The 19980-nt window shown below is 40.0% G+C and overlaps 1 protein-coding gene across 1 annotated transcript; it reads left to right on the top strand.

The window, feature by feature from the left end:
- Nucleotides 1-5443: 5443 nt before the first annotated feature.
- TNFAIP6 (tumor necrosis factor, alpha-induced protein 6) lies at nucleotides 5444-18267 on the top strand. The gene is made up of 6 exons (XM_010010244.1): nucleotides 5444-5587; nucleotides 11912-12049; nucleotides 13392-13553; nucleotides 15714-15942; nucleotides 16960-17000; nucleotides 18099-18267. Exons 1-6 carry the CDS (start codon nucleotides 5494-5496, stop codon nucleotides 18260-18262), a joined length of 828 nt encoding a protein of 275 aa, XP_010008546.1. The 5' UTR covers nucleotides 5444-5493; the 3' UTR covers nucleotides 18263-18267.
- Nucleotides 18268-19980: the final 1713 nt, after the last annotated feature.

Genomic DNA, 19980 nt, shown 5'->3' with positions numbered 1-19980 from the left:
TGTTTTTGGTTTGTTCTACTTTCATACGATGTGTTCTATTTACTATTTTTTTAACTAAAGTGCCATTACGCAGATTAGTTGATTTTATCTCATTGATGTTGCCGATAAAAATGGGCCCTGCTTTCAATGAGAATTAGACTATAAGACAAAGGGGAGTCAGTTTTAAAATATTTAGTTCTAAGACAAAATACCCTCTAAAGATTAACTTAACACTGTGACAATAAATAGTATAATCATTGGCCAAATAAGTTCTCACATTATAAAATTCTTCTAAAATTGCATCATCTGAAACACATAGGGGACAGAAAAAGTGAAGAAATTTCACCAGAAATTCCTTCTATCTTTCCTTCAAGTACAACAAATGTGTGACAATTTGAAAAACCTATTTTGTAAATTCATCAGGACGTATCTCATTAGTCCAAAGCATAAATGTAAGAGTTTCATCAACTCATTTCCACAACATCTTTGTAACACTTTTCAGCTTTCACTGAAACAGAAAGCATACAAGCAAAGAGACATTAGAAAAGCAGGTTCATATACTCAGGTAGGCCTACCAAATCTCATCGGTTTCCTTCATTTTGGATGTATTTTCATACTTAAAGCATCTTCTTGTCAAAGGCATTTTAAATGAAATAGATATTTTAAAAACCTGACCTGTTATTTTTAAAAGAAATTTCACTAACAGCAAATGCCAAACTAATTTTGTGTAAACCAAAATATAATCTGGAAAATACGTGACACAATTCTGCACTATCTGACACTGTGGAGCCTTTTGCTGGAGTACTGTTTAATTTTGGCATGACGCTTCAAGAAGGATGCAGGCCACCTGGAAAGAATACCAGGGAGAGGAACAAGAATGATTAAGAGTCTAGAAAATGTGACCTACAGGAAAGATGAAAAGAACAGCCTGTTTATTTTTAAGGAGAGACCTGAAGCAAGGCACAGTAACAGTTTAACGTAACTTTCCTGCTACTAAGAGGCAGTAAAGAAGCTGTTACTTTGGGCTCCTGAAGCAAGAAGAGGAAATAGGCTGAAGTTGCAGCAGGAAAGGTTTTAGTTAATGCAAGATGTTTTGATTAAGGAAGGTAGTTAAAATGTTAGAAAGAGTTAAGCACCAAGAGGCTGTGGAATTGCCATCACTGCAGGCTATGCAAATATCTGCCAGAGTAACTCAGGAGTAATTATTTATGTCATATGTCATATGTTTGGGATCTGATGGTTTTTAAGCTGTCCATGGAGGTCCTGGGGTGTGGGACAATCCTTCAACTTGTACTTTGACAGTTCATTTCATGGAAAAAAAAAACAACCAACCAACCAACCAGTTTAAATAAAAGAAAAAATGTTTAAAATGGGATAAAAACCAAGATAGCACTGGAAGTGGCCTTCTTTCAAAGAACACCAATTCCAAGCTTCTCCTCAAACATCATCTCAAAATAAGTTTGGTGTTCTGTTTGTTTTGCTGCTCTAAAACTTTTCTGGACTTCTGGTTTAAAATTGTCATGTGCTTTTCAGCCTGAATGTAACTCTGTACAGGATGGGATGGGGTAAGATAGGATGGGATGATGATATTGTGGGGCTAACTTTTTCCTTTTTGTAGGTTAAACAGCTCTTCTTCTATTCTCTGGTTTCCCACAATGTAAATTCAGCCGGTGTTGTCGTATTCCCTGCTTTAACATCAGCAATTATAGTTCTTTTCTCCTAAGAAAAACTTATCCTTAATTCTTTCACTATCTCTTTCCAGCACTCCTTTTTTCTTACACTTCCCACCAAGTAATTTTTTGAATGAGATTACAGTTTCTTGCAAAAAAATTCTGAATGAAAGGCTTCCTGCATGACTTTCCATTTAAATACACCATTCTTGGTATCATTCTCAAAGCTATAAACAATATAATTGTAATATATTCTATATGACCAATAGTAATGTATGAATCTTAGACTACAAATACTATAAATATTTTCACTGGTTTCATTCATTTAGAAATAGAAGAATAATTAAAACTTTAGCTGCTTAATATTTAGATTAATGCAAAGGAGATTTGTGGCCCACATACATTACTGTTATTATCATCCTTGGTGGCTCATCCATTAAGCTACTGGACTGTTTTTTCTGTCTGCCATTGCAATTAGTCTTACATCGCTGAGGGTTTCACACCATGGTTTGGAAACTACTAACATCGGTGTTCACTTCCAATGCTAGTCGAAACCACAGGACAACTTGCAAACAGCATTTCTTAATATAGATATGTGTGGAAAGAGTTAAGGAAAGACCCTCCCTCCAGTTTATGTAAAATTTGGCTGGGATATATTTAAATGTGGAAAAACTTGGAAGAAAATTCAGAACATACTGTCAGATGAATGTCTCAAAGTGCCCATGTACAGCTGTGGAATATCTTCTTGTTGGTGAGAGGTTCTGCCTGGATTTGCAGATGAAACTTTCCTTTCCAGCTCACTTGGGAGGCAGATGTGTAGGGCTGAATGTTACTTTATTGTCATTTCAAGTTGCATAGGCTTATGCCTAGGCTCAATCTGGAGCATCTGTCTAATGTTAATGCAATACAACAGCAAATATTATGTTGTTTCCTCAGGTATCAAAATTCACTATACCAAATTACTCTTCACTATAAAACATGTGCTGAACACTGCAGAGCTTTTGTTAGTGTCCAACAAAGATGAAGTTAATTCATTTGAGGAAATGTTTAGGGGAGATGATGATAGACATCTGAATTCTGACTTCAAGACTGGACAACCTCTTGTGATGCCTTACAGCCTCAGTTATTCTGTGATTCATAAGCCATTGTATGTCTTTGGACTTACTAACAGACAGCTTTGTTCCTCCAGGGAGGTATGCATTTGTTCAAACATTAGACCTTGTATAAACCAAGAGATACTCTCAGGCACTGCCATGATTAGAACTGTTTGCCATTTTATGTCCTTTACTTACCAAGCTGCTTTTTCTAACTGAGGCCTTTCACCATTAACAGTTAACTTCAGTAAGATAACACTTTTTATTCATTATTGCATGAGTGTCTTTCTCAAGAATTTCAGTATGTTTGTCTATTACAAATCTCCGAGTTGGTATGCTTCTTACGAGTTAGTCACTATAAAGAATTTTTGTGATCTTGTGGGATTGGCACCTGCCTACCAGAGAATGGAACAATTCCCTGTGGCATCGACATCTCCCTCTGATGTTAAGATCACTACACTATCAACATATGTTGCAATGTCATCCAGGGGGATTTGCATGGAATGTCAGAGAGGAAAGGTGTCCTGTGCAGAGGACATTCACATCAGACTTCTTTCAGAAGGAGAAATTTTAGCATCAGTTTAAGAGGATTCTGATTTGACTGATTCACCTGAATCAGTAATTTGTCTTTTTGGTTTACCAGTCAATGATATTGCTGTTGAATTTTCACTTTCCTTTGGTTTCCATTCCTTCCCTCATGCCTCTTTATTGTTTCTAGGTTCCCAGAAGATACCACGAATATGTCACAACTCCAAACCAGCAAAGGCTGAGTGCCAGTCTCCTTCAGCCTATGGAAAATGAATGCTCCAGAGCAACACACTCAGCAGTGTCTCCTCTGTTCACCACCACCCCAGAAGTTTATACTGCCATCTTCACAACTCATCCCAGATAACCTCAGATACATGTCTTGGATGTTAATGTTTAGAAAGCAACAAACTTTGACCAATATGCTTTCAGAGAATGGAGCTGAAGTAGCTTGGACCCTTATCTATTGGGCATTAAAGTAGAAAACAAATATGAATAAAGCACAAATCCTCAAATCTAGAAAGAATAATCAGAGCAGGGCTCCTACCTCTGTGCAATGAGACATCTCTCTGCAGTGCTTTCTTGTTTTGCTGTCAGAGAAGCTGTAAAGTGTCATGCGACAAGCAGCATGGTGGGGCTATCAGTGTAGTGGAGACTTGTATACAAACTGGCAGGCAGTATTCCTGGTCCCAGTATTCTGCTCCGTGGTAGCTCACTTGCACAGCAGGGAAGAGGACAATAGCCCACAGTGCCCTGAATGTCCCAGGGTGGGCGGAGGAAGCCAGCAGACTGTCATCAGCTTCCTGGGATACCTGAGCAGAAAGTCTCAGTGACAGGCCTTGACATCAGAGTGCACATGAGCTTTGTCAGGACCAAGAAGACATGTATACGTTGTACATCTACCGCTGCACACTGAAGGTTCAGACTCAAATGGGTAAGGCATGGGTGTGCACAACAGGAATGCACGTGCAGGTGAACTTTATTGGAAGAGTGGGTTTGCTTTCATCAGTGTGTGCTGAAGAGGGACAGGTCAAGACATTGGTGTTTTGATGGAAGGTGCCTTGCTACTTTGGTGCAGGGGAAGGGCTCACTTTCAGCTCTATTTCCCAAGAGCTCTCCCCTTCACCATCTGCCTGAGTGGTAGATGGGAGGAATACGTGAGCGCTTCTGTGTACGCACTGTAGCCAGGCATTCATCTTTTTACATTAAGACCTAAGTGATGAAACATATCTTCCTCACTGGTACAAGTCATCTATGTAAAATATTCTTGAGTAGGCACAGAGTCCTCCACCCTTTCCTTTCATCTACTTTAATATGATTGTGTTCATGCTCATGAGCACATCTTTTTCTAAAGCTCCTGACTCAGAAGTTACCAATGTTATCGGAACTGGAGAGCAGAGTCTTCCAATGGCTGCTCAGGAGTGTGGAGCAGCAGACCATTTTCCATCCTCTCATCTTTCCCCATTTCTACTCTCCCACTCATCCGCAAGGAGCAGCTGCAGTATTCACTTTCAGCCAGAAGGGAAGACAAGAAGACAGCTGTCATGCTATGAATCAGATTTTAAACTGTGGTTTGGAGGGGAAGATTTTAGCTTTATTTCCCACTTGCAGAACAAAGAGCATCTGTCTTTGACACTTGCAGTTTTATGCCGATTACAGATCCAATTACAGATTCTGTGTAGGGAAACTGAATTCAAATAGCCAATACAAAATACTCCCCTTACATTTTTTCATTGATTAGGTCACTGTGAAATTAAATCCAAGTTATACATGAAAGAACAGGATGTTTAAATGAGCGCGAGATGTATTATGTGTGATTCTCTTTGGTCCTGCAAATGGTGTGACTTGAAACACTATAAGCAGATAGGCTGGTTATAAGTTTTATTGTTTTATGGAATTTGAAGACAGCGAGTGCTGAAGAATGAACAGACTTTGGCTTGAAAAGTATTCATGTGTGCTGCCGTAGTGAGGGCTAAAACGGTTTCTTGGACACACTGGGAATCAAGAGAGCCAAAAGTGAGTCACATGGACGACTGCAGACATCTCATTTAATTGTGTAATAATACTACAGCAAGCACAATTGGAGCAGGCTTGCTGACCTCACAGCTGAAAGCACTATTTAAGATCTGGCTACCAGATGTTCCAATAGGATCTAGCCAGCTGCTAGCAGAGGTTACCCTGAGTGTTTTAACAGGAAATATTTACAGCCTAAGAGTTCAGAAGAGATGATTGCACTAATTTTCTTTTCTGCCCTGCTGTGGAACAAGGCTCAAGCATGGGGGTTCAAGGACGGAGTGCTGCATAACTCTATTTGGTTAGGTAAGAAATAATTTAATCATGAGTGTTTTGCTGCAAAAGTCACTGTGTTTGCCTAACAGATGAGCACCTAGCAATACAAAATTGAGCCTCATGTTAATATTAGTAAAATCCTGCACTGAAACTGGTGATTGTTTTATCTGATTAGTGACTGTAAGTTTTGTCCTTTTGAGCTTACTATTTGTATTATTTCTCTGAAGTGCAGGAAAAAGTAGGTATGGAATATTTCATCTGAATGCATTTTCCTACAGCATGAGGTAAAGTGAAAACAGTGTTAAATAACAGTTGTTTCTAATGAAGGAAAATGAGTATGAATAGAAACATTTGGCAAAGGAATGAATTACTTTCTGCATGAACATACTTCAAATGCCTGGGGTCCTACATATGAAACTAAGTGATCTGGAAATAATAGTGATAATATTTCCTAGGTTTCTAGAAAAGTACAGTAATGTATATGTTTTGGCCGTTGGTCTGTTCACATCATTAAGCAGTGGAAAGAAGATTTCAAAAGGGCTACAGAAAATGCTGAGTGAATAGTTTCTTATGTCTGAGGTGGGTTTAAATAGCTCTTAGAGTTTTTTATAGATCTTTATAATTATGGAATACAACAGAAAAACACATTCAGAATATAGTCACGTAAAGAATGCCAAAACACAAGCACACACCAAGTGCTCTGTTTTATAGAAAATACTTAAAAACTCCTTTATCCTCTCTAGAATGTTGTGTGTTTCTTTAAGGCTTTTGAGGAATTTCTGTAGCTGGTACCCATTTCTATTGTGCTCAGATGTTTCTTGGGGGATTGGGGCCATGCTTTATTAGCTGGTGCAGCAACCACATGACTCCAGTCCCTTCTCAGAGGACCATGTAAACTAAATGTGAAGGAGAAGTAACCTGTATTTTTTTCCATTTGACTGCACAGTTTTAATGACTTCTCTTTCCTTCGGAACCTGGAACATGGCTGCTGTGTCATGTAGTTGCTGAAGGTGCTCAGGCTTGGGGAGAGCTCCAAGGGAGGACAGCTTCATGCACCACCTCAAGTGGCTGCCATTCAAAAAAAGGGTGACAGAGATAAGGTTTGTGTGAGAAACAAGCAAAGCTTGTATTCTTGGCTGGACTTAACAGGAAGGAGACACAGCAGATAGGTAGGACTGAGGCTGTGTTAAGCCCTGATGGTAGGAGCAGAGGTGGTGAATTTGATGCAAGCTGTGATGGGTATTCTCATGTCAAAGGGCTGTGGTCAGAGTGAAGAGCAAAGGAGCTTGCTGAGTCAATCTCCTTGTTTACCTGTAGCCTGCAAAAGCTGTCTCTGCACAAGACAATGGCAAGTGGCTGTGCATGAGTCCTATCAGTGTTTTAACCATTCTCCTGTTCTCTGGCACAGTTTTTAATCTCAGCTAGACAGTGGTCTTCTAAAGAGTGCTCCAGCACAGTGCCAGCCACCCTGTATGCAGCACTTAGGGACAGCTGCACCATACACAAGAACTTGTGATAACAGTTATCATTTAAGCAGTTTCATGAATGGAAGTCAATTTGAAGGAAAAAAAATCTCATTCTTTAAAATGAAGAAACAGAGTGTTTACTGGAATACATAATAAAATCGTGGTTTTCTAGGCCTTTAGCATTTACCATGAGAGTAAATAAAAATAAACCATGGAGTAAAATTAGTGACGATCTCTAAATAAACACATGCAAAATCTGGAACCACGGTATTTGACTTTGAAACAACCACTCTTGTCTCCAGGACTCTGTTGAAACTCCTTTAGAAATGCACCATCTAGTGTAACTACAGCAATAAAATCATTGAAACAAATCTCAAAATGCAGTTAATTGAATTACCAGTGGCATTCAGTGACATTGTATGTAAGTGAAGAAAAATAAGGCAAAATCCCAGACATCCAATATGTGCATCTTTGTACTTTAAAAAAGCCAGTGTAACTTGAACTGTAAAACAAGTAACTCCAGTCTTGTGCTCACGATGCACAGGCATTAAAGCAAGATGCCCACCTTCCCTTGAATAAAACCTAGGAATGTGCAGTGACATCTGAGCTTTGCCTATCTCCTCTTCTTCTTGATAAAGGACTATCAAAACCAAACTGAAAATGAAGGGGGTTTTCCATTTTTCGTTTCTTCCTCAACAAGTCATCAGCACAAATAAAAAATCTTGAATTACTGGTAGTCTAGAAATGCTCATGTCTTTTTCCTTCTCTCATTACAAAACATCTTTTGTTGTCTCAGTAAGCACGCAGGCCTGCTGCAGCTGACTGGATCATCTTCTTGTTAATGTTGTTCTTGTGTGAATAGAACCTTACTGTTGCTCGTTTTTTGAGACAAGCACATTATAACCAAGGGTTTATTGTGAACTGATGAGAGGACTGGCGCAGTCTTGCCCAAATATGCTCACACACTTATCTAACTGCCAGCAGTCAGAGCCACAAAGTAGGTTTCCCAGGAGAGCCACTGCACTCTGTATGTTCTGAATTTCCTCCCTCTTGGCACACCATGTGTCAGAGTGGTTTAGGGGCCATACCTACCCCATTTGGCAGAGTACTCTAAGTATGACCATGCACGTCAGCAGGGGCCCATGCCAGTAACTCTACACAGCCCTCCTCTGCTTAAAAGTAAAATACTTATTTTTATTTAGCATCTAGTGTTTGTGTCATGCATATTGAGGGTACTTTATTAGGCCAAATTTTATGCTTGTTGTGTTTGTGCATTGGCTACATTTTATTCTCTCCTACTGCTGTGGGTAAGTAGAGGGTCAGTGGCCTTGCAGGATCCCGCTGTCTCTGGGCTTCAAGGAGAGAGCTTAAGAAATCTGAGTTGGAAGAAACATGTCCTGTCAGCCATGGAGCCTGTGACCTTTCAAGTAAGAACCAAAGAAGAAAGGTGGGTGGAGAAACCCCTGACAGAACAGAGGTTTCAGGCAAAGGAAAAAAGAACTTTGCTGAAGTTCTTACTGTTGTCCAGGAAGAGGAGATTTCAGGCAGGTCAGGTAAAGAGAGCAGCCTTCAAGCAGAATCCTCCGTCAAAGCAAATGCCCAGCTGAGGTTGGGGCACGTCCTGCTCTGTGGTGCTGGTCCCATGGTATATAAACAGGACACATTTACAGTGGTAGGTGTGTTCTTGGGCTTTCACGTAAAAAAAAAAATTCATTTAGGTTTTAATCCACAGCCATTGTATTGTCTCCATAAAGACTATAAGTCATTCGTGTGTGTGTGTGCCTGTGTCTGTGTGCGTGTGTCTCTGTGTGTGTGTATTCAAATTTGACTGTGAATATGTGTACAGTTGTATATACATAGACATAAATATCTACATGTATATGAACAGCTAAAAAGTACAACACTTTGACCTAGGTCTGTTTTTGCTGATGCAGTTTATCTTTCTGCACATCCCCTAATGTAATTGAGAGGGAGAGTAAAAAATGCCAGTGAAAGATCTGATCAGTTAATTAGGATATACTGTCAGGGAATTCTGTATTATTGAACTGTGACACACTGAGCCAGCACCACATCTCCAAGCTTAGTACAGTATGTGTGTGTGGGCCATCTTCCCAAAGGCTGCTTTTGTCATGTTACAAAGGAATAACAGGGACACGGATTGTGGATTGCTGGCAGCAGGACAACACCGCCTACTAAGGTGTTGTGTGAAGACTCCGTGGTGCTGCTGCTGTTAGAGCAGCCCTTGCAGAAACTGGGAAGAGCAGATCTTTCCAGCAATATTCCAGAAAATATGATACTTGCCTGGAGTGACATATTAGTGCCAGTAAGTGGGGGTAAGTACCTTTTGAGGGATAAGATTTGAAAACGACATTGCCAGGTGAAAAGTCAGTAGGAAAACTGAAAATATTAAGTTTTTAATGTCAGCTCCGAGAGCAATGAGTCCAAGGAGGGGCAATTCCCTCCAAATCCCTGGAGGAACCTACAGCAGCAGTTCCAGGGAAGGAACAGGATGGGTCTTGCAAAGGTGCGAGTGATGGGGGCTTTTATCAGCAAACATCACTGGCAATAAGCTGGAAGACAGCTCTTGGTTTGGCTGTGACTGGTCACCCTTGCAAAGGTGACAAACCTTAGAATTCAGCTGCCCCTTCCTCTTTGACTTGGTATAGTGGGGCAGCTCAGTTAATCTCAAGGACTACTGTGAGCTGCAGTGATCAATAATGTCAATGTCAGGCTGTCTCCTGAGTGTGCAGTGAGGCTAAATGCTGTGCTATTTCTTGCAGTACTGAGATTTCCAATTCATGCATACTGAATCTGATACAATCATAGTGTAAAGAAACAGTGAACGGATTTATCAGGTTAGACATGATAAACTACTGAGTGAATAAAAAATCATACTTTGTATAAATTTTTAAGGTATTTTCTTTTTTTTCTTTTTTTTTTTTTTTTTTTTTTTTATCTATAGCATGGCTTTAAGCTTAAAGAAGGTAGATTTAGATCAGATGTTAGGAAAAAATTCTTCCCTGTGAGGGTGATGAGGCCCTGGCACAGGCTGCCCATAGAAGCTGTGGGCCTGCCCCATCCCTGGTAGCGTTCAAGGCCAGGTTGGACGGGGCTTTGAGCAACCTGGTCTAATGGAAGCTGTCTCTGCCTGTGGCAGGGCATTGGAACTAGATGAACATTAAGGTCCCTTCCAGCCCAAAACATTCTGTGATTCTATGAATCTATGACTTTTCTTTGCAATGGAACTGGTGTCTTTGGAAAGATTTTTCCATGGATTTAATAAATGTTATCCCATGCCCATGTCAGTGACATTCCCAGTGATGTTACAGAAAGTGTCTCTCTTCTTCTCACAGTGTTCGGAGACTATGGTCAGCGATATCATTTACTTCCCTGGGCACCAGGCCAGTGACTGCGGGTCCAAAAAAACACTGGCAAACATCATTCTGTATCTAATAAAGGATCTCACCATTGCTAACCACAATTCAGTGGTGATCATGTTTTTGTAAAAAATACCCTAACCTAGCCAAAACTACTGACTCTACGCAAGTCCCTAGAAAAGACATTCTTTTTTTCCCCCCATGGTACAAATAACTACTGCAACAAATGCTTCCTGTTTTGCATGTTTTTTCAGTCATGTTGGCTAGTGGTAGCTACAGACAGTAATTTCTCAGATTATACTAAATATAAGAACTGAACAAAACCCACATTCAGATGAGATATGCAGATTGGGTCCAAGACAGATTTCTGTACATATGGCATCAGACAAATGCAACACAAAAAGATTATAAAACTTGTAGTTTTACTGACGGTTTCTAGGTTTCCCTGGAAAGCTGCTTTAAATTGTGCTTGCAATAGCAAAGAAAAAAAATAATGAAGAACGTATATTAATTTTCTGTGCAGCAAAAATGTCAGCCAGCAGTTGTTCTGGTACTGCCCTTTGTGACACAAGCTCAGATATTTTTACTTCACACTTTTATTCCCTTTAATTTCTGCCTCTCCTCTATCCAAGTAGCTCTGATTTAACTTCTCTGGAGATTCAAAACAAAGCTCTGATTCATCTTACAAAGACATTAAAAGTTACATCCAAGAGTATGCTGTGACAGCAATCCAGAAGGAGCTTCCCCTGAGCCAGATATGATACACAGACCTAGTGATGCTGACACCAGCCAATCGTTCCCATAACTACTGCCTTCTGCATATTCCTTGGGGAGTCCTTCACTGTTTGTTGATTTTTTGTTGTTCAAAAACTCGCCAACCTCTGACTAGCTCTGTTGTTCAAAACTTCTCCCAAACAAAACCATACCTTTGGGTTACAAAAACATGCCTTTGGGCTGGGAGGGACATATTTTCCCAACACTTTCTAAGTGGCACAGATACTAGCTGAACATTTTGTTTCTCTTCCACCTGGACAGTCACCCAAATCACATGTCTTGGGGAAACCGCCAGAGGTGGTGAGAACACACTGGAAGGTGGGTCAGCTGAGATACAATACTGAAATCATAGAATCATAGAATCATGGAATGGTGTGGGTTGGAAGGGACCTTAAAGCTCATCCAGTTCCATCCCCCCCTGGCAAGGACAGGGACACCTTCCACAAGACCAGGTTGCTCAAAGCCCCGTCCAACCTGGCTTGAACACTGCCAGGGATGGGGCAGCCACAGCTTCTCTGGCCACCTGTGCCAGCGCCTCAGCACCCTCACAGGGAAGAACTTCCTGATATCTAATCTAAATCTCCCCTCTGTCAGTTTAAAGCCATTCCTCCTTGTCCTATCACAACCTTCTCTTTTAAAAAGTCCCTCTCCAACTTTCTTGTTGGCCCCTTTAGGTACTGGAAGACTGCTCTAAGGTCTTGTTAATCTAAATATCATGTCTCGCTTTGGTTACACAGAACGAGCTGCTGGAGTGTATCACAGGGAGTCGCGCTCTGGGAAGTACCAGCTTACCTATGCAGAAGCAAAAGCAGTCTGTGAATACGAGGGAGGACATCTAGCCACATATCAGCAGCTGGAGGCAGCAAGAAAAATAGGTTTGAAAAAAAAACATGGCTGTTTGCTTTCCACATTGTTCATTCATAATGTTGCCAGTCTTGTGATTTCATGAATATTACGAACTTTGGGCCTGAGCGAGTTGTGAACTCCCTGTATTTTGGCCCTAGTTGTGTGCAGTTCCCCCCCCCACCAGGTAACAGAACATGACCACACTACCCACAGCGCTGTCAGGGATCACATCTGCATGCAGTGCTACGCATGCCCCTAAGCTCAGGGTGCAGCATGGTCCCAGACCCAGCAGCACCCAGCAGAGAGCAATCCAGCTGAGATGGGAAGCCATGGCACCTCCCCAGCTGCAGCGCCTGGGTGCTGCTGGGGCTACAGAAGAAGGCGTCTATCCCCAGGGAGCTTCTGTAGCAAGCGTGCTTTGCTACTTTCCACATCATCAGTCAAGATGTTTTCACAATGTTTCTTCCAGCCATATTTGCTCTGAGAGAGGGTGAGTAGTGTCCTTGTAGTGAAAAGGGAAGCAGAGTGACTGCTTAACTGTATTTCTATTCGATTTCTAGTAAGAAACTATCGATTCATTCAGAGCACTGGGAAAACAATGGAAAATATCATCCATTCTAAAAATGTGCAGGGTATGCTGTTGAGTCAGAAGCTGGCTCTCAGCACTAGCACACATGTAGAAAGGGTGGTTTTGTCTCTTCTGAGTAGCTCATAGTCCTAGGACGCCACAAATATGTTCCAGTTCATCCTGGTGAAAAGATTGAATTGGTCTCTACCAGACAGTGAATAACATTGCATTCTTTGGCTATTGTTTTTAAGTTCCCAGCCACAAAATGCATTAACAGGATCTTTTTGTTTAGTGAGAAATACATGAGGCATTTCAGGTTAACTTGGAAGGATTTTAAGTAATTTTTTTGTTTTCTTAGGTGTCTCTTGTAAATAGTATTTTATTCATTCTCAGAACTTACTGCTCCAAACTTTTGCAATATGATTGGGTAAATTTGTATGACTTGAAAAAAGAAATAATGAACACACTTATATTACTCATCCAACATGTAATTCGATTACAAATGATGGCACAGAACTTAAAACTCAGTACCCAGGAAACTGTATAGTCCATCTGCATTTGATTTTTGTTTTCAAATGAAGATCCAATAATCATATTGTGGAGAACACAATGAAATTTTGTATTCTGTATTTAAAATTACCCTCTCAAAGTAATGTTCTTTCCTGTAGTTCAATTTCTATTAGGCCAATTACACCCAAGTCATTTATCAGCTTGAGTAAGACTTAACTTAGTTGAATAAAAAGCATCATTTCTTGCCTAGGATTGGTGTATCACACCCATGTCTCATTTTCTCTCCATTACAGGTTTCCACGTATGCGCTGCTGGCTGGATGGCAAAGGGTAGAGTTGGTTATCCTATAGTAAAAGCTGGAGCCAACTGTGGCTTTGGAAAAACTGGTATTGTTGATTACGGGATTCGCCTCAACAGAAGTGAGAGATGGGATGCCTACTGCTACAACCCAAATGGTGCGTTTAAAAACAACCCATTGCTCGTCAGGTCTGGGCTTATAGCTACACGCCATGCTACCTGGCTGCACAAAGGCACCCAGGCTCTGAATTAATTAGTTTCAATGCTAATGTTGAGACAAATTTATTTGGAGCCTTGCACCAGGCCCTCTCTGGCATTACCTATAGTTGACCTGGCTTCTGCAGAGCTCACTGTCTCTGCACCACATTGTTCCATATATGACAGGATCTAACCAATGACCTTTCAGAAACTAAAAATGTAATGATATGCTGCTGTTAGCAGAAAACGTAAGTAATGTTTCCAATGGAATGTGCAAATGTCTTGTTTTGTTTTTTTCATTTAAATAACTAATAGAAGGTGTTTGACATGGGAACCATTTTCCAGATACTTTGCCTGTAAACAGGCTAAACTTACTGTTAACCCTTATTCCTCCTTTCTTGAGCCTGAGATAGAAAAGCTTTTGTAAATGAATGCTGTGTCTGGGACTGAAACACCTGACAGATCCAGTTCCCAGCAGCGCAGTGTGTGTGTCTGTGTGTGTGTACGCATGTGTAACAAGATGGAGAAAAGCTGATCTCCAAAGCAGATCTGGAGACATAGTTTGAACATGATTGAAAAGACTTCACTAGGTATGGGACATGTCTCCATTCGCCTCCCTTCACTACACTGCAGATGACCAAAATATTGACATAGCCACTGTTTCAGTTTAGCTTGATATCTCTTTCTACAGCAGGGAGGACAGAAAAAGTAGGCACCAAGCAGAAAAGCGAAGCTTAACTTTGTTCACTGCTTGGCTCTCCAACTACTCCAAGTGTACTACCCTGCCTGGCAGAGCCAAAACTTGGAGTTGTCCATGACGTCTGTACAGCTGTGCACATTCTGTTTGTGCTCACAGGGCCTGAGCTTGTTTATGTGAGCTGGGCAGTTGTAAATCAAATAGCTTTGTGGGGTGGGGGACACTCCCAGATGTTCAGCATACGACGAGAACTGCAAGAGAAACTACTGCATTCATTATTAATACATGTAAACTGTCAGCGTGGCTTTCTCCTTTGTCAGCCTTCTCCTCTGGGCTGAGAGGTAGTTGCTTTCTAAGTGTACTGTTTGGTTAGAGGACAAAAGGAAATGAGAACTGCCAACAGTCACAGACGAGGGAGTCTCTCCCATTACAAGGATATGTATTCACACAGTCTGACTTACTACAAAGCCTCTCAGAGTTGTCTGTTTGCAGGTGAGAGACAAGTAGCCTGAGGGTACAAAGACAAATCTCTGATTGAACAGAGCCTACGCTCTTCTCTGGGATGCTAAAAATGTCAAGAGGAACTTATGGAACTGTTTGAAATGTACACCTCACCTAGCAATGATCTGTAGCTGATAAGTACAGAAATAGTGGAGAAACGAAAAAGATTAATCACGCTCTCCAGCTCAAAGCTTCTAAGCTGTGTGCCCTGAATCACCCTTAAAAAGTACTTCTCTCTCCTCCAGGTCTGAACTTGGGGAACTATGGCAAATCCTAAAGTCAGGCAGGGTGAGGTCCCCAGATTGGTTGGTCCCATTGTCAGGGAGCTGGTAAAGGTCAAATGGCCACTGAACTGAGTGGTTCTCCTCCCAAAGGAGATATTCTGAAGGGAGTGAAGAGTGCAGAAATGACAGAAACATGGTGCAAAGTATGTGATCACTAGCCTTTATAATTTTATTTTTTTTTTTTTTTTTTTTTTTTGGTAGAAGACACACTTTCAAGAGGTTTTTCAAGAAGGAAGGGTGGAACTGAATGTCAGGGTGACTTGCAAGTGCAGCTGTAAAGCTTACAGTTTGACATAACTAGAAACCCCTAATGCCTTTTACATAAAACACTTGGCTCTGGCCCAAAGTCTACTGAAATCAATGAAAGCTTTTCATGTGAATTCAGTGAGTTTTGGATCATCCCTCTTGTTCCCAAAATATCTGCTCCCAGAATCTAGGAATGACTGACATTTCTTGTGTCTGCTGAGTGCTTAAATATATGAAAAGTGCTATCACACTGGGTGTTCCTCCATGATTTCTACAGCTCTGCTGGGTCAGAGTGCCCTAAGATTTAAACTATAGCCATACCCACAATGAATACTTAAACTTTGACGTTTTTATTTTTCTCTTTTTTTTTTCTTTTTATATTTTTCTCTTAGGAAAAGAGTGTGGTGGAGTCTTCACAGATTCCAAGCATGTTTTTAAGTCACCAGGCTACCCAAATGAGTACGAAAATGATCAAATTTGCTACTGGCATATTAGAGTGAAGTATGGACAACGTATTCATCTACAGTTTCTTGAGTTTGATGTTGAAGATGACATTGCTTGTATGGCCGATTTCTTGGAAATCTATGATAGCTATGATGATATCAATGGCTTTGTGGGCAGGTAAAGCAATTCCAGCTTTCATACACAAATAATCAAGTAATTTACTTTTTTCCCAGAACATTACTTCAGAAGAACACTGTATTACCTCATACGATTAGCACCTCTGCTATGCCTGTAATACTTGTAGCAAAAGTATCTGACCTATCTTTACTTCATTAACTTTACTGTCATTAACACAAGCTTGTAAAGAGTTTCAGAGAATTTCACTTTGCCTTCTTCTGCTTTGTTAAAATACATGAAAAAAAGATGCAAGACTTCTTAGTCACTTACTTTCATTCTGTCATTATTTTAGAGGAAAAACTCCTAACAACACCAATTAGTATTTTGTATTTGCTTTAACTGAAAGGAGGGAGGTGGGGTGTTAAACTATTAGCAAACATGTATTTGAAGTAAAATATTTTCTGACGATACCAGATCAGAACAAGTGCTATGTACCTTCTCTCTTGATACATTTAGTTTCCCTCTTTGCATAATTCTCACTTGCTGTTCTTCCATGTCATATTTTTGCTTGTCCTTTAGCAGTCAGATTTTGGTATGAAGTCCAGAACAAAAAGTGATAAAACCCACTTCCCAACTCCTGCCACTTTTCGCATCCTCTCCACAAATCCTGTGTAGCAAAGCAAGGATATAGTCCATTTGTTTTGCCTCTACAGATAATTTTAATGTTTTTCTTGACAATGTTTCTCCTTTCCCAGCCTCAAGTCATTGTTCTTTTCCTTAATGCCTTGTTAATGCTCTTTGTCTTCTTTTGCATCATTTACTTGCTGCATAAATTGAAGTGTTTCCTGAATTTCTCCCTTTCCTAAACCTGACATGACAAAAATTCTTTAGGCAATTGCTTTAACCTATAGTGGAGAATTATGTATACTGAATACCTATAGCAAATTTAGCCCCATGGGCCACAGCTCCAAAGGACAGTGCAGCCTGAGAGCTACCGTTCTGTGTGGGTCCCCACATACAGGGAATATGGCATATTTGCTGTGTTGATTAGTTGTGACCATTTGTATTTTTTTCCAGATTTTGTGGAGATGAGTTGCCAGATGATATCATTAGCACAGGTAATATATATTTACACTCTTCATAGTAAAAAAAAAAAAAAAAAAAAAAAAAATCAGCCAAAATCACCTTTTGTCACTTCTTTCTAATAACATATGGTTAAGATGTCCAAAGACTAAATCTCTCCTTCACGGCTGGCAAGTCATAAACTGCTGTTCAAAACTGCCATCATGCTCATTTGTCAGTGCAATTACTTCTAAATAAATGCAAAAGAAAAACAGCCTAGTCAGAAGATAATCAGGGTGCATCCTGCTGGATTTACAGAGCTAGAACACCAGTGAATGTTAGGGAGTTGTCATGCAGGCGTCTTTATGCAGCAAGTCTGTAATTGGTGACTGAGATCTACCTATACACACAGTCTTCATGCACCAATGGTTTCCTATTTCAAGGGCAAGGATTGCAAGAACACTTCCTAAGCCAGTTATAGACATTAATCTGCCTGTATGTTTAAACAGCAGGTCAAGGTCTGACCACACAGATATCAAAGCCACTTTTACCTTTCTTTGCTCAAGCATCACAAAATTGCTGTAGCACAGACGTCGCGCGGACTACCTGTGCAAGCCATCTACGGATAGTCTGTGCAGAAACTCAAGTTATTGCACTCCAGCCCGCAGCTGTAATCAGCAGAAAGGGAACAGAAAAGTTGAATTGTGCCACCCTGATCTCCCAGTTTACGCAGGCCTGGTAGAGATGAGCAGGTAAGACTCAGGGGAGAGTGATGTAGCAACCTCACCTCTGTGTCACCTGGAGTTCCATGAGGCGCCAGATGTTTCTCACGTACACAGCGTGACATTGCACAGGTAGAGTGAAGCAGAGCAGCATTCTAAAGAACAGGAAATGCTTTGAAGAAAGCACTGGGAACAGCAAAACTTTATCAATCTCTGGGCTCTGCAGACATACAAAACTGATGAAAATCTGCCTGGTTTTTCATAGGGCTAATGGAACTGCAATAATCCCAGGTCACAGCTTGGAAGTAGACAAACCATGTGGATTGTTCTAAGGATCTCAGAAGGAAGCAAGAAAGCACTTTAAAAATACCTCTGAAGTACCACATTTTCATGCCACCCAAAAAAGTAACCTTTAACTTTTTCTTCTCACAGGCAATGTGATGACCTTGAAATTCTTGACAGATGCTTCAGTGACTGCTGGTGGTTTTCAAATTAGATACTTTACTATGGACATGCCTTCAAAGTCAAATGATGGAAAAAACACAACATCTCAAGGAAAAACAAACTTCTTATCTGGGAAATTTGGTATTATGTGAGCAGAGTTAATGAGATACACTCATTAAGAGACATGTTTAGAACTCAATTCAGATATCTGTTTCTTCAGATAAGACATTTTCTTCATATATTTCTGACTTTTTATTTTCTGCTTTATGTAAGTTTTGTTAAGCATACTAGGAAATAAATTATAAATATACAAATAATAGAACACTATTTTTAGATTACAAGTACTGTAAAGATCTGAAGAATTCATTGTTACCAAAGATTTAAGAATTATTTTTCTAGATAAACTATTTCTTCTCCTCAATTCTTGCACCATTTGAAGAAATTTTGTGTGTTACCATTTCTATTATTTTTAAATTTAACATGCTGTTCTCTCCGTGATTTCCACATATTTATTTTTTTAGATTGTTGCTTTGTTTCTTCGTGTTCTCTACATGTTATTATATTTTAAAGTAACTCATTTCCATGAATTCAAAAGGCCTTTACAGTAAGTTTATTTTTAAGGTACATAAATTCATCTTGTGAATGACCTAGCAGCCACCCACGTGATTGCCTGAAGTCAGAAGATTGGGAAGCGGCATGAACAGCACAGAATCAATTATATCATTGTCATAATTTTGTTGTGAGATGAATGAGAAACTACTTGATTAATTTTGTCAGGGTTTCCTTATTCAGAGGAGAGATGTTTAAATCCTTTCACGTCTCTGATGTCACTTAGTGAAAAATCAAATGAAAGACTTCGTAATGTTCTATTGAACTGGTGAAATGAAGCATCAGAAGAAATACTAAGTGAGTACCAGCAAATCCGTTCAGAAGATCCTGTCAAGATGCTGTATGGTGTTGACATGGGTTTTAAGAAGTCTGTACTGTTTTGAATTGATGAACATAAACCATTCTCCATATGTTTTTAACTTCAGTTTAAATTCTTCAGTCTGAAGCAGCATTAAAGCTACCTCTGTTTTAATCATATCCTGAGTTTCCAATGAATTATTTTTATGTCTTGAGAACTTTTCACACTTTGAAATCATTTTTCTTGATTTAGAACAGTAAATAAGTCTTCAGAGTTTCTTTCCTTCCCTCTGAACATTTTCTTGACCCCAGATCGGCTGAAATCTGTTGCCCACTAAGAATCTTCCTGTGACTTATTTTTTCTTTTGGAGCATTGTGAATTCCTCAGAAAGAGGAGGATCTTAAGCTAAGCAGACCCCTTAATTCCCTAATTATTTATTCTAGTTCTCAGTTCTTGAATTTTAATTAATCTTTGAGTTTTTATTGTTGCAATTTCACTGGGAATATAATCTTGCTGCTCAGCTATATTGAAGAGTAATATTGCAGGTAGTGCTGCAGCTTCTGTCCCTGTCATCCCAACACTTTACTCATGCTATCACTTTATTTAATGGGATTAAGCTGCTCCTAAATTCTGTTGGTGGTTTTTGGTCCTGCCACCTGGTGGGCTGAATAAACTTATTCACATCCTTTTGTTAGAAAATATCATTCCAGTTCTTCAAGATCAGCAAAAGTGTTTGTTAAGAAGGAAAACACATGAAAAGAACTGTTAACATTTTATTTGTGACCTAGGTAGGGTTTTGTTGGGTTTAGGTTTTTCTTTGTCGTTTCTTTAATTGAGAAGCAACAGGTCTTGAACTGATACGGACCAGAACCAAAGGCGTACAGGAAATACCTGCGTGTCTGGAAACCTCTGTGGAGCCAAGGGGGTGATGTGTTTGGGGAAGAGTTTCCTTCCAGAACAGGC

Source organism: Nestor notabilis, unplaced genomic scaffold, assembly GCF_000696875.1.
Source record: "Nestor notabilis isolate BGI_N333 unplaced genomic scaffold, ASM69687v1 scaffold3802, whole genome shotgun sequence".
NCBI lineage: Eukaryota > Metazoa > Chordata > Aves > Psittaciformes > Psittacidae > Nestor > Nestor notabilis.
The sequence above is the reverse complement of the archived record's forward strand: the minus strand, read 5'-3'. Positions and strand labels throughout refer to the sequence as shown.

Excerpts from the sequence above, each read along its gene's own strand:
- TNFAIP6 (XM_010010244.1), top strand. The coding sequence starts at position 5,494 with ATGATTGCACTAATTTTCTTTTCTGCCCTGCTGTGGAACAAGGCTCAA. Across the intron at positions 5,588-11,911 it reads GCATAACTCTATTTGGTTAG|AACGAGCTGCTGGAGTGTAT; the intron begins GTAAGAAATAAT and ends TTGGTTACACAG. Across the intron at positions 12,050-13,391 it reads GGAGGCAGCAAGAAAAATAG|GTTTCCACGTATGCGCTGCT; the intron begins GTTTGAAAAAAA and ends TCTCCATTACAG.